The sequence below is a fragment of the Hibiscus syriacus genome, unplaced genomic scaffold (assembly GCF_006381635.1).
Source record: "Hibiscus syriacus cultivar Baekdansim isolate YM2019G1 unplaced genomic scaffold, ASM638163v2 tig00000340_pilon, whole genome shotgun sequence".
Classification (NCBI taxonomy): Eukaryota; Viridiplantae; Streptophyta; class Magnoliopsida; order Malvales; family Malvaceae; genus Hibiscus; species Hibiscus syriacus.
In genome coordinates, this window is record NW_024061783.1 from 1,326,488 (window position 1) to 1,339,639 (window position 13,152).

Consider the following 13,152-nt stretch of genomic DNA (forward strand, 5'->3'; position numbering starts at 1 on the left):
GGAAAATTTTGTGGTACTTGCATTAATTCTTGGTGCAGTGAGCATCTGTACCATGCAGGGTGCAATGAGTAAACCCAGACTACTTAAAGTCCCTTATCTCTTTCGCCGTAGTGTTACTTGCTTGCAACAGCCGTTCGTCTTCCTCGTAGATTAGATAGGGGGCTTCGCCTTTTTTCCGGGACAATAACTTTTCGGCTCCCTTCATTACATGATACTCCCATCCCTGAACATCGATTTTAAGTAGAAGCACTGGCTCTGACTCCGGGATTACTTCATCCAGAAGGATGGACCTCACTTGGACTGCTATTTCTTCATTGGACTTGAATGCCAGCTTCGCACCGACGGCAGAAACGGCACTGTTGTCAAGCCGGCCAACCAACTGGAGAAAAACGCAAAGGTTTTCACATGAGAAGCAAAAAGGAATGATAATACAGTAAAAGAAGGAAGCAGTATATGAGAATGGATAAACAATAAATCCAAACGACAAAATGACGACAACAGATAATCTATAAGGCAAAACCATATCAATTATCTTTTTTCTCTCAACCCAAATCCCCAAAGCTTACCATGTAACCTGCTCTCTCATTCGTCCATCAAAATTTACTAAGATTCGTAGAAAAGTGACTAGCAATTGTGAAATCATAATCAAATTATCACACCGGTTTATCTTCAAGCAATGAGCACAACGTCTGCATAATCGAAATTGAGGCTCTCAGTACCTAGGAACATCCAAGTTTGATCTTCTACTATCCTGAAACTATGACCCCCCCCCCCTTTGTACCAAAAGAGAAGAATCCAAGTTTTAGTATCCCAAAATTCCATTCTAAATTGAATTCATGAGCAATTGTCATTGATGATCTCAACCCAAGAGAGTTTATCTGGCCCTCACCAGCTATTGGATATAATCGATAGTAAGCTAACCATTGACTTGAAACATAAGGTAAAAAAATAAGGCAAGTTCTATAGGTAAAGACCGGAACAGGATTCATTGAGAGCAGCTGAAGCACCTAACCTACAAAGGAAAGGGCAGTTGCACAAGGAACAAAATGGAACTGTTCTCCATCCCAAATATCACATGGAACAACCAGGAGGTTCCTCATTTTCATAGAGCAGTTTTTTCCAAATAGTTTGGTTGATTACAAGGTAATATATGTTAAGAATTTTTATTAGCCAATGATAACTTTATACACACCCTGCAGCTACTTGAACCCGGATCCTCAATAGGTTCCATTTTCATAGAGCCTTAAGAACTCAAAATGCAGCAAATGAAAATTGTTTCCAAAGTATCAAACTTGCAAACAAGTTCAACAGTTTCACTAAGTTCCCATTTTTAACACCTCATAAGCCACCTCTATACTATCGTTCAGTTAACAAACATAAATATACATTATTTTGCTAAGCATAAATTAACACTAAATTATAAGCTCACTAATCTCAAAGCTTGGTGCATCAAATCGGCCTAAAGAAAGCCATGAATTAGAAGACTCGTACTTTATGGAAAGTAATATTTCCATTACGATCAGATGCGGCTGCTTCAAAAACAGTAATAAAATCCTCAATCCTATTAAACCAAATCCCATCACAGATCCTCTGCAAATTCTCCAGAACCGGCTCAAAAGCCAACACCCTGAACCCCATAACAGCTGCCGCGAAACTCGCCATCCCGACATTGGCCCCGACATCGACGAAAAACCCATCTTTGTTTTTCCCTTCCAGAAATTCCTGAACGGTGGCCGATATGTCAGGCTTGCGAAAGGGCTTACCTTTAAGAAGTCTCACGATGTTCTTATGAGGCTTGTCGGGGAGGGAACCTAAATCAGCTAGGGAGTAAATGAAAGGGTGTTTGAGATTTTCTACGTTGTTTGCAATGATGGGATGGGCTTGCGGTGAGTTACGGCAGTTAAAAGGAGGGATTGGGAAATTCTGGGCATATTTTTGGGCGCTATAAGAGGGAGTTGTGGGGATAAAGGTGGGGTTTTTAGGGGAAAGCAGAGAGAAACAGAGGTAGACGAAGAGGGTGAGAAGGAGGAGAGGAAGGAGGGTTTTGGGTGAGAGGAACTTCTGGGCTTTGCTGCTTTCTCTTTTCCATGCATTTGCCATGGGGATTTAGTAACTTTCTCTTCAATGCATTTTCCAGGAAAATTGTGGAGTTCGATAGATCGGATCTTTGGAACTGGGGAAAATCTAGCCTGGGCTTGTGAGCTTTTGGGTAAAGGTATTAACTCTTGTCTTGCTGCAGTAACATAGAAAAAAAAGGGTAAAATTACATTTAGTACTTATACTAGTAGTTTTGATCTATTTTAATACATTTTTTTAATTAATTTGGAGTAAATACAAGACAATATCTATTTAAATATAACTATCAACAATTGACATTGAACACTCAAATTCCTACATTTCTGGTACTCGAATTTGGGACCTCAAAGAATAACAACAATAGCTAAGGTTTATTTATTTTATTTTATTTTAGTATCCCACCATTAAAGTCTAGTATATAAACTACAAATTTTGATCCATTTTAGTACATAAACTTTTAATTTTTTCAAAACTTAACGTTAAATTTTGAACGAGAAAAACTAAAGTTTTTAACAGAGGGTACTAAAATGAAACACAAAGTAAATTTAAGGCATGATTTTGAAAAAATTGAAAGTGTAGGTACTAAAATAGACCAAAACATGTTTTAGGTACTAAACGTGTAATTTACCCTAGAAAAAAATTAGCCATGGAAATCGGAAAAAGAAAAGAGAATTTGGAAACGTTACTATGCTCTTCCTCTCTGGGGTTGCATTTTTCACATTCTACATTCCCTTGATTTCCATTTCTTTCATGATTCATCACACAAATTCAGGAGCAAATAAATGTAACTTCTTTGCTTCTGTTTTGTTTATCTTTGAAGCTTCCCAGAAATCATCAATCAAGCTCTTTAAACTCTTCTTTTTCTCTCTTGTAATGGCCAATCAACTCAACTTTAAAGTGCAGTTTCAGTTCATTACAAGGGACCATTTATGCAAATGGTGAGTTTTCATAACATCTTTAAATCTTCGAGATTAAATGCAAATGCTCTGACGTTGTTCTTTCTGAATCCATTTGCAGGCAACTTGTTTTGCCTTCATTGTTCTGAATCTTCTGAGATGTCTTGGATTTTGGTGCTGTCGGAGGTGGAACTGCTGATAGTTCTGAGGTAAATTCACTTCGTTTTAGTTCAGTTTTCACCCCAAATGAGAGTTCGAGTTCAACATGTTCATTTAATCATTTGTTTCAGGCATTTTCGAAGGCATGGAGTTTGGTATGTAGCAGGGAGGTTGAAGATGGTTAGTTCCAGAGAACCAAACGTTCTTGTTGCATCCACTCACTTTTAATGGTCCATGCAAAGCTAAAGAGATCAAGTTTCATGTATGGCCAAAATGAACATTTTCCCAGTTTTTTTCCCTGTAAAAGACGATGTGATTCTTACTGTAACTTATCAGATAATGGGGAGAATAATATCTCCGATTTCACCCCAGACATGGGAGGGATTCGATCGGGGACGATGGCTAATGTTTAACCGAGTTTCAGGGTTCGAAATCAAAGGTCGAAGCGAGATTGACGGACGAGGCTGGGGTTGGTGGAACCAATCATGCAGATATCATCCACACCTGGTAGTACTCTTTCAGTTGTGTCATCTCCTGAAGCAAAGTTCGTTTTCTGATTCGCACCAACAGTAAGTAGATTTCTGGATTTTCATTACGCTTCTCAACACCAGTGAAGCAATAAGATGATTCCTGAAGTTCAGCTCCCGTGTTTGATGCATTCGCAGGCGATGATTTTCGAGTCCTACCAAACCAGCAGTCTCAGCCAGGTTCGACTAATTAATAGTTCTCAAACGCATGTCCTGAAAAGAGGAACCAACGATTTTATCGTCGACAACGTGGTGATAACAGCTCCGGACACCAGCCCCAACACCGATAGAATTCATATCAGTTCAGCTAGCAATATATTCATCAGAAACAGTATAATTGGAACGTATAACAATCTTTTCATGCCAATACATGAGTTGTTTTACATAGTTCTTAAAAAGTTCATATCCGATGAAAAATCGAATCACTTTCCTCAACAGGGGACGATTGTGTCTCGATCGGAGATCACACTACTAATATCCATATCTCTCATGTAAAGTGTGAACCTGGCCATGGAATAAGGTGAAGCTTTTATATTATGAGATTTGAGCATTTAATCCCTTGGAACATGGGGATTGTCCTAGGATTTTTCAACTTTCTACTCACGTGGCTGCACATCTACTGTCGAGCAACGTAGTTTTCAAAGCACTTGTGACTCTACTGATATGTTTTTCTCTATTTTTTCTCTGTTAAAAAAAACAGCATTGGAAGCTTAGGAAGAGCAGGAAACTTCGTGCAAGTGCGGAACATTCGCGTAAACACGGTATCCTTCAAAGGAACCACGAATGGAGCTCGAATCAAGACATGGCAGGTAACTAAACACAACTCTCAAGTATGTCTGTATTGCTATCTTGTAATATTGACTGAAAGTTCTTGCAAGGTTGGGAAAGGTTATGTTCGAGGAGTTACATTCGAGAATCTATCCTTCGAGTCGGTGAAAAACCCGATAATCAGAGATCAAAACTACTGCAATGTTAGGGGTGCTTGCCGGGAACTGGTAATTCGAACGAGCCCTCGGGTCATTTTCGAACAAATTCAGAGATGAAAACTTACCAAAAGAGAACCGATTTTATGTTAGGAAACTAGTGTTAAGATAAGGGACGTGGTTTACAAGAATCTACGGGGAACATCAAGTACTGAAGTCATTACACTGAACTGCAGCCTGTCGGTTTCGTGCACCGGACTGTTACTGCAATCTGTGTTGCTTAAGTCTGCACTAACCGGGAAGAATGTTCTTGTTGCATTAATGCTCATGGTGCAACCATCGGAGTTGTTCAACTGGCTCCTTGCTTCCAAGATTTTGACCATTGAAGGGCCAGTTTTAAGGGTTTTTTTCCCGTTGTTTTATCATGTAATCCATCAACGATAGCAATTGATTTTGAAACTTGGGAAGAACTTCAAATAAACTCGAGAAAAATCTCGAACCATTTTCTACATCTAATTATATTGCTATGTTATGCTGTTTCTTCTTTAGCAGGAACATCAACAATGGCTTGTTTTGGTCCTTTCTAGGAGCGAATTCTCCTGGATTTGGCTTGTACATTTTGGCACACAGAAGAAATGACCCCAAGTTTATGAGGCTTAAAACAGCCAATCATGACCATCATTGATCCTACGAGCCAGCCAATCACGACCAGCTTTCATTCCGGTAACTTCCCTCGCTATTTCGACTAGCATAGTGCGTTCGACACCGATAATTTGCAATCCTAGAGTAGCCTAGCACTTGTCCTCACAAGAGGAGCCATTAACAATGGTGTCCATTTGAATGGCAGGTTTGAGTTTCCTGCGCTTGAAACAAGGAACAGAACAAAATTTATGACCCCCAAAACGGCTAAAAGTCCATAGAAGCAATCAAGCCTGCCATGGTTTATGTTATCAGCCAGCCAGCCATGGTCATCATTGCTGCTTCTCGTTACACTTTTCACCACCGCTACCAATAAACTGCTGACGAAGAAACCGAGCGATAACGTCGAGAGGAACAGACCAGTGCTCATGGTTTTCATCCCTTTGGGAGATTGCGTGATGAAGAAGTCAAGCTGGCCTGTGTAACTGAAAGCCTCACCAGCACCCACTAGGAAGAACTGTGGGATCAACAAGAAGTCAAAAACACAATCACAGGCAGGGTTCCGGTATTTGCATCGACCAATCGAGCCACTGCCAGTCTTTTCACCTCGGCTATCGCTGCAGCAGCCATTCCTAAAGTTGACAGTACTAAGCCTATGGCCATTCTCTGTAGGTGGCTGAAACCTGGTTTCCCTTTCAATTTCTTCCAAAATGGCATAACGAGATGATCGTAAACAGCCAGAGTGATCAAAATCGCTGCCACGAAGAAGACAGTGAGGGAACCAGCAGGGATTTGGAAACTTCTAATTGATCTTTCCATGGTGGAGGCTTGCTCAACCGAGAAGGTCATCATTTGTGCGTATGTGGTCCAAAATATGATGGTCGTGGCCGATATGGGAAGAAGCCCCACCATCATTTTCACTTCCTCAACTCTTGTGACCGAGCAAAGTTTCCAAGGATTCGGACCATATCTCTCAAAATCCCCTTCCCCAACAATGGCAGCCTTGTCCAAGAACCTATAATTCAGAAACCGTGAATGAAGCAAGGCCAACAAATCGTGTGAACAAAGAAAAACCGATTCGAAAACTCACCGGAATCGATCTGTATGAAGAATTCTCGACATTTTAATAATGTCTTCGTATAACAATTCAACACTGTAAGGCACTTCCATCTTCCTCTTATTCATTGCAGCAACAAGAACTTGGAAGATCTGAACTATTGGACTCCCCAAGCTTTTCTTATACCTGTATCTTTTGGTCCCAGATAAAAATATCAAGACGGCTACAAACATCGAAACCGAGCAAATTCCATAAGCTCAGCTTCGACCAACTTCATCTTGTATGTAAACAAGCACCGTGACAGCCATCAAGGTTCCATTATTGATGAAGAAGAAGAACCTGTTGAAAAAATAAGCCATCTGGGACCTCTCCTTCTCATCCTTTTCATCAAATTGATCGGTTCCGAAACCCGAAACACTTGATTTCAGACCACCAGTGCCTAGTTCAATTACATATATAGTCAGGTACAAAATTCCCATCTGAAATCCATTGGCCGGTTTGCATGCATGGGGAGCAGCAGATCTATTGCATGGTGCTGGGCGTAACTGTGGCAGCTTTGTAGCCGATGCTATGTGCCAGTCCCCTAAATCACCATAACATCATCACAGTCAAAAACTGAACAAATTAAGGATCGAAATCAACATTTTTGTTCGATTCTTTTTATGTTTATCGAAACTTTAAACTCCCACCAGTGGTTGTATAAGGGAAAATATAGCAATTGTCATGTATCGTCCGAGGAATGAATCAGCAAGGAAACCACCGAGCAAACACAAGAGGAAAGATGTGCCCATGGTTGAAAGCCTCCCGCAAATCTCAATCCCTGTGAAAATGGTTTCGACTCGATTTACTTCATTTACAATATAAAGATTCGAACCTAACAGAGTCATAGTCTAATTGATGTTAGTAAAAAGTGCATATATAATAATGTTGTAAAGGTGAAGTCATGTAATATGATGGTCTCAATAAGTAATTTCATGTATGAATGGCCCTACATATAGTATCATCCTTGTCCCATACTCCAAAAAGAAAATGACGTGAATTTATCACCATTGTTTTGTAAGTATCTATGAATTGCAGTTCTGATGGGTCCCACACATGTTACTCAAATTCTTGTTGGTGCTGAATTTACTTGAAAACTTAAGTTCATGTGAAAACCAGCTCAAGAAATGAACAAACAAACCTAGAATGAGTGCAGCCGGAATCCAACCACCGGTATTCGATCTGTCAGCCGGGAAACCCTTGTAGTCCAACGCATCCGCCACCGTCAAACTCATCTTCCCTTCCTGATAAAAGGAAAAAAAACCACCAACAAAGTATTTCAGAAAGAATTGAATCAAACAATCATGTTTATAAAACAAAGGAGAACAATGGGTTGTCAGCCATTATCATACTATATATATAGTCATGGAAACTCAAACTGACCGATTTTCTGAATGTTTCAACAGCTGAAGAAACGACCACAACAATGATGAAAAAGTAACTTCAACTCCAAACTTGGAAGTGTTGGAGAGTGGAGACTAGTTTCCCATTGAATAGGCAAGTTTGGAAGTTAAAACACCTATGAAGTGACCCTCCACAAAGTAAATAGGACAGATTATTGGTCTTGTTCTTGTTGGTGGATGGCTCTAAACCATTGATATTGTTGGCAGATATGTTTATATAGGGAAATTTCTAAAGGCGATGGTGATTGAAGACGGTACAAGAGGAGAAATGGAATCTGTAACATGCAGGATTTAGGAGTTTGTGAAGGTGGTGAACCACAGCACCGTGGCCATACGCTTTGTTTAGTGCGTTCTATACCCCACATCCCATGAAAACCTCACCGCCTGCACTATATGACGATAATGTCATACAAGAGAGGCCTACAAGGAGATAAAGCAAAGGCTTACCTGTTGATGTTTGACCCCTTTTTTTGACATATAAAGACTGTTGCAATAGATATATTTTACAGGCAAAGCGTCAGTTCTTTATGCTTTTTGAGTGTCGATTTTGATTAAAGAAGTGCTGCCGACTTACTTAATTGAGAGAAGACTCATCATGAAAAGCTTACAGGTGTTGGATCCCAGAAGTTTCCTTACCAAAAGTGTCTCTTTTTTCTTCTTGTTCACATTTTTGTATCATCTCAATTGCAGGTAATCTTCATAGATATTAATCATGGATAAGTCCATGTGCAGAGGCAATCAAACAAAGTGTCCTAAATCACACGTAAGGGGTGATAATAATCACAGAAACGCTTACAATGCAGCCTGCACACGTAGCAGCACATGCAGTACTCGAAAACCGATTCAATCAGACCACTTGGTTCATGAAAAAAGACTCCCATAGGGCCCCTTCTCTGTTCACCCTCTTCCGTTCGCCTGTTAAAAATTCGTTATTTTAATGGTTAAATAGCATCGACACCGCTTTATTAAGAGCCGGAATCTTGTCTCTTTCTCTGGTTATAAGAAGCAGCATGTGAAATCTTAAACTGTATCCAAAAGGCTTAATGTTCAGGCCTCAAAATTAACCTCCAAGAAGTTGAAACACATCATTTTGGTCTCTAGTCTTGCATGAAATTTTAGCTGCATTCTCAAATGACACGATCATATATGATTTAGTGGGCAGTAACTATTTCTCGCCGATAGTGACAAGTTTTTTTTTAATAATCTAAGGTGATTACAAGGTAAATTTACTCTAACCCAGAATTTCAAAAGAAAATACCGTTCGCTTTAACCATTGAGTCCACTAGATGGATTCAGTAGCACGTTTTTGTCAGCTGTGCTGTGGCACTTTGATATTGTACCGATGGCTGGTGTTGTTGGGACCAATGAGAGCCACAAGCTGAGAATAGCATGGTGTTGTTATCCAAAAAAGGCAGAAGAAGCTTGGTGAGAAGAAATGCCTCTCAGCCTCTAATCTTCTTCACCAGTTGCACACACACTGACATCATCATCATCACACAAATATCAAACGAGAGTGAAGTAGCTGTTGTATTAGGTGGTGCCACAGAGTGTGTGTATTTGTTAGCGTGTACGTATCAAAATGGAAGGATGTGGGGTAATTTTATGCAGAAGTGACAGTTTATCCCCAAATGTTTAGGAGGTGTTTTATATCAAGGATTGTGGCCGGGAATCTCATTCTCGGTAATGTTTTATTATTAATAGTAGATTTTTTTTGGTATATTACCAGGAATGTCATTACCTCCATTCCCTTAGGTATTATAATATTACCGGCGTTTTGGACTAAAATGCCCTTAAATTTTTATTTTTTTCAAAAATATCATTCATCTGTCATTGAATAATAAAAATTCTACGAAGGTTAAATTATAAATTTATCCTTAAATTATTTTAGATTTACAAAAAAAAAAATCTATAATTAAAATTTTATATAAAGTTCAATGGTTAAAAAAAATTTACCCTTTCATTAAACCTTTTTTATATTTTTAATTTTGTAAAAAGAAATTATATAAATATTATGAATTTAATTTTTTAAAGAAAATAATATATAAATATTTTACAATTTGTAATATTATACAAATATATAATAAGGACTATTTGGTCAAATATACATTCCAATAATCTTTTATTCATTTAACCAAACACGGTAATCTTACATTCTGCTAAACCAACCAAACACAAACTATTCCCTGATAATATTTTATTCCCACTGGTAATCTTATATTCTGTAAACCAAACGAGAGTGATTTGTTTTATGAGCATGTAAGGTTGAAAGAGCAGCAAAATGAAAAAAAGGGTCCCCCAGTCCCAAACCCCAACCACATTTCAGACCTGGTCCCAAAGAACATGAATAAAGAAACAGAGACGACAAAACGATCTCCCATCAACGTGAGCTGCAGGATTCGAACCTGCGCGGGCAGAGCCCACATGATTTCTAGTCATGCCCGATAACCACTCCGGCACGCCCACCAGGTTGAGACAATCGTCATGCTCAAACTATGCCTATTTTAGACATAATTTGAGATGAATAAGACTCATCTCTAGTCATGCTCGATAACCACTCCGGCACGTTACACTTTTTTTATAGGTAAATTGCATCATTCGTCACTCAATTATCTTCTCATTCCTATTTTGGTCACTCAAGTTTAATTTTTTTAATTTAATTACTTAACTTTTAAATTACTCCTAATTTAATCACTCTAATTTTCAAATTTATTTTTTATTTTTAATTATATCTTAATAAAATAATAATAAAAAATATCATGTCTCAAAACTATTAATAAAATAAATTAGAGTATTAAAATAGGAGCAATTTAAAAGTTGAGTAGTTAAATTGAAAATTTTTAAACTTTAATATTAAAATAGGAGTGAAAATAATTGAGTGATAAATAATATAATTTTACCCATAAAAATGTAGTCGATAAGTTTTAAAGACGATGTACTAAAATAAAATAAAAACTAAACACTAAACATAATTTTAAAAAAATTAAAAATTGAAGTACTAAAATAAATCAAAACTGATAATTTAAATACATGTTATACAATATCTATATAACTTTAATTCTTATTTTAACAATAACCTTTTTTTATAATGTAGTCTTTTAACTTTACATTTTATTTAATCCGAATTTTTATTATAAACAAATTTTACAAATTCTTTTTCCACGTATCAACATTTTGTACCCACGATATTCTCTTTAATAAAGAAAAATTATAAATATATTTTATAATATTAAATGATATTTAATTTATTAAATAACATTATAACATAAAAAAATATAAATATTTATATTTATATATATATATAAAGCCAATCCATATTGTCATCTTACATAAGTGAATTCGATCAAAAATTTGACTCAAATTTCTTAAAATTGACTCGAGACTAAAAAACTTATCATTTATCGACTCTAAATTTTGAGTTGACTCGATCAAATATTTCACCCTAGAGACGGACAACACCAAGAATCATCTAAAGTGGGAAATTCTTCAGCCAATAACCTTTCTCCAACAAAATTTTGCAAAAACAATTTCTTAATCCCATTGTAATGCAATTGCTTGTGTGTGTGTGACATAACAGAACATAAAAACATATGAACTGGCTACATTAAAAGACACAACTTTATCAGTTTCCTCAATTCATAGGAAAACATAAAAGACACAACAATCACATTTACGGTCAAATTATAAATTAGATGTTCACTTGTGGCACACCTTCATCAGTCAAAGCCTCTAAAGGACCGACAACCACAATCCGAGAGGCCCGTCGCACCGAAAATGAGTTTTCATAAGATTCTCTAGATCAAGAGCTTCTCGATAGCATCCTACATTACACAAACGAAAAAAAAACATAAGATGCAGAAGCATATTCAGCCCCAAAGGGTGCAAAATATCATAAACTTTGCAAGGTAACATGTTGTACTAGAAGGCCAAGTACCTTGAGTTGTTGTATTTGGGATTTCAATTGGCTTCCTTCGTTTGTTGTGACAGAACATGAAATTACAGGTCTTGTGACCCCACATGCTCGTCCAAGTGCTTTCTTTGAAGGAACAAACACATAGGGGACATTCTGCAAAAAAAAAATCAAATACAAACTTAACTATTGTGCTCAAAATCTAGGCGATGAATCAAGGTGTTGTAGCAAAGATTTTGGACATGGTATCTGCCCCCATTATTATGTGAGGTACACAATTCCAATGGCAAAATCCACGAGATAATGTTCTCTAAATTTTTATTTCACGGTATAATGCTTTGGAAATATTATTTGTTGAGATAGTGTGAATTCTACAGTGAAGCTGTAGTGCATGGCGACCTACGGCTTCACTGTAGAATTCACACTATCTCAGCAAATAATATGTCCAAAGCATTATATCGTGAAATAAAAATTTAGAGAGCATTATCTCGTTGATTTTGCCCAATTCCAATAGTGCAGAGCAAAGAAAATAAGCTAAATTCCGCGTTTAGTACCTAAACTAATCTGTTTTAGTACTAAACTTTCATTTTTTTCAAAAACATACATGACGTTCAGTTTTTATTTTATTTTAATACCCTTAAACCATTTTAGTTCCTAAACTTTCAAAACTCATGGGGTAGTCAAATGAAACAAAAACTAAAATTTAAGTATGGATTTGAAAATTTTGAAAGTTTAAGTACTAAAACGGACTAAAACTGATAGTTTAAATACTAAATCCGTAACTTAAACAAGAAAATATACATATTCCATAACGCAATTACCTTATCTTCAGCAAGCAAAGGAAGGTGGAGCAAAATCTCAAGGGGCTCGGTATCCGCAGCCATCACAACGAACTCTGAGATACCTCTGTTTAGGGTCTTGGTAGCTGAATCCCAAACAAACTCAATCAAAAAAGAAAAAGAAACAAAGAAGAAGATCAAGAGAAATAAAACCCATATCGGAAACGATAACAATGATTACAATAATCCAAAAAAAATATGGAAATGGATATTGTTTACTAACCTTCATTAGCTCCCTTTTTGAGCTGCTTGTAGTTGGCAGCTTGTTGAACAAGATCTAAAATCGTTGTTGTCAACTGAGCATCGGCTAGTGGGTATGCTTTGGGGTTCACAGGTTCTCCAGTCTACAAAAAATACCAGAGCCAATTGTAAGATATAATGCATAGATAAAACTACACGAGATTAAAGAAAGAGAGAACCATTATCATTCTTCTTTTTGAGAAAACAGAGGAAAAAGAGTAAACTAGGGTTTTTGCTCGATATATTAAAAATTGGCTCTAGGGTTTACGAGGGAAATTACGCAGATCTCTTATATTAATAGATAGAGTAAACTAAGCATTTAGTATCTAAACTTTTAATTATTTCAAAATCATAACAAATATTTAGTTTTTGTTTTATTTTAGTATCTCACCGGTAAAACTTTAGCTTTTGTTTTATTTTAATGTCCATGTTCTCGTGTTCAATATC

At 37.0% G+C, this 13,152-nt stretch overlaps 2 protein-coding genes, 1 non-coding gene and 2 pseudogenes across 3 annotated transcripts; 1 reads left to right on the plus strand and 4 right to left on the minus strand.

Moving 5' to 3' along the window:
- Nucleotides 1-79: 79 nt before the first annotated feature.
- Nucleotides 80-2,212, minus strand: LOC120201534. Its single transcript, XM_039202129.1, has 2 exons — nucleotides 1,492-2,212; nucleotides 80-379 (listed from the first exon to the last, which is right to left on the minus strand). The coding sequence occupies exons 1-2, from the start codon at nucleotides 2,098-2,100 to the stop codon at nucleotides 80-82; spliced, it is 909 nt and encodes a 302-aa protein (XP_039058060.1). The 5' UTR covers nucleotides 2,101-2,212.
- Nucleotides 2,125-4,967, plus strand: LOC120183847 (annotated as a pseudogene).
- Nucleotides 4,968-5,071: 104 nt separating this feature from the next.
- LOC120201553 lies at nucleotides 5,072-7,568 on the minus strand (annotated as a pseudogene).
- Nucleotides 7,569-10,100: 2,532 nt separating this feature from the next.
- Nucleotides 10,101-10,182, minus strand: TRNAS-AGA. The gene has a single exon. It is a non-coding gene; the product is annotated as a tRNA-Ser (tRNA).
- Nucleotides 10,183-11,406: 1,224 nt separating this feature from the next.
- Nucleotides 11,407-12,939, minus strand: LOC120201580 (NHP2-like protein 1). Its single transcript, XM_039202173.1, has 5 exons — nucleotides 12,885-12,939; nucleotides 12,689-12,809; nucleotides 12,448-12,551; nucleotides 11,651-11,782; nucleotides 11,407-11,537 (listed from the first exon to the last, which is right to left on the minus strand). The coding sequence occupies exons 1-5, from the start codon at nucleotides 12,891-12,893 to the stop codon at nucleotides 11,511-11,513; spliced, it is 393 nt and encodes a 130-aa protein (XP_039058104.1). The 5' UTR covers nucleotides 12,894-12,939; the 3' UTR covers nucleotides 11,407-11,510.
- Between the last annotated feature and the right edge of the window lie 213 nt (nucleotides 12,940-13,152).

Bases quoted from the DNA above. Each gene is read 5' to 3' on its own strand.
- LOC120201534 (XM_039202129.1), bottom strand. From the start codon at position 2,100: ATGGCAAATGCATGGAAAAGAGAAAGCAGCAAAGCCCAGAAGTTCCTC. The intron at 380-1,491 runs GTACGAGTCTTC...GTTTTTCTCCAG, and splicing joins GAAATATTACTTTCCATAAA to TTGGTTGGCCGGCTTGACAA.
- LOC120201580 (XM_039202173.1), bottom strand. The intron at 12,552-12,688 runs GTTAGTAAACAA...TTTGGGATTCAG, and splicing joins CAAAAAGGGAGCTAATGAAG to CTACCAAGACCCTAAACAGA. The intron at 11,783-12,447 runs GTAATTGCGTTA...TTTTTTTTGCAG, and splicing joins CTTTGCTTGCTGAAGATAAG to AATGTCCCCTATGTGTTTGT.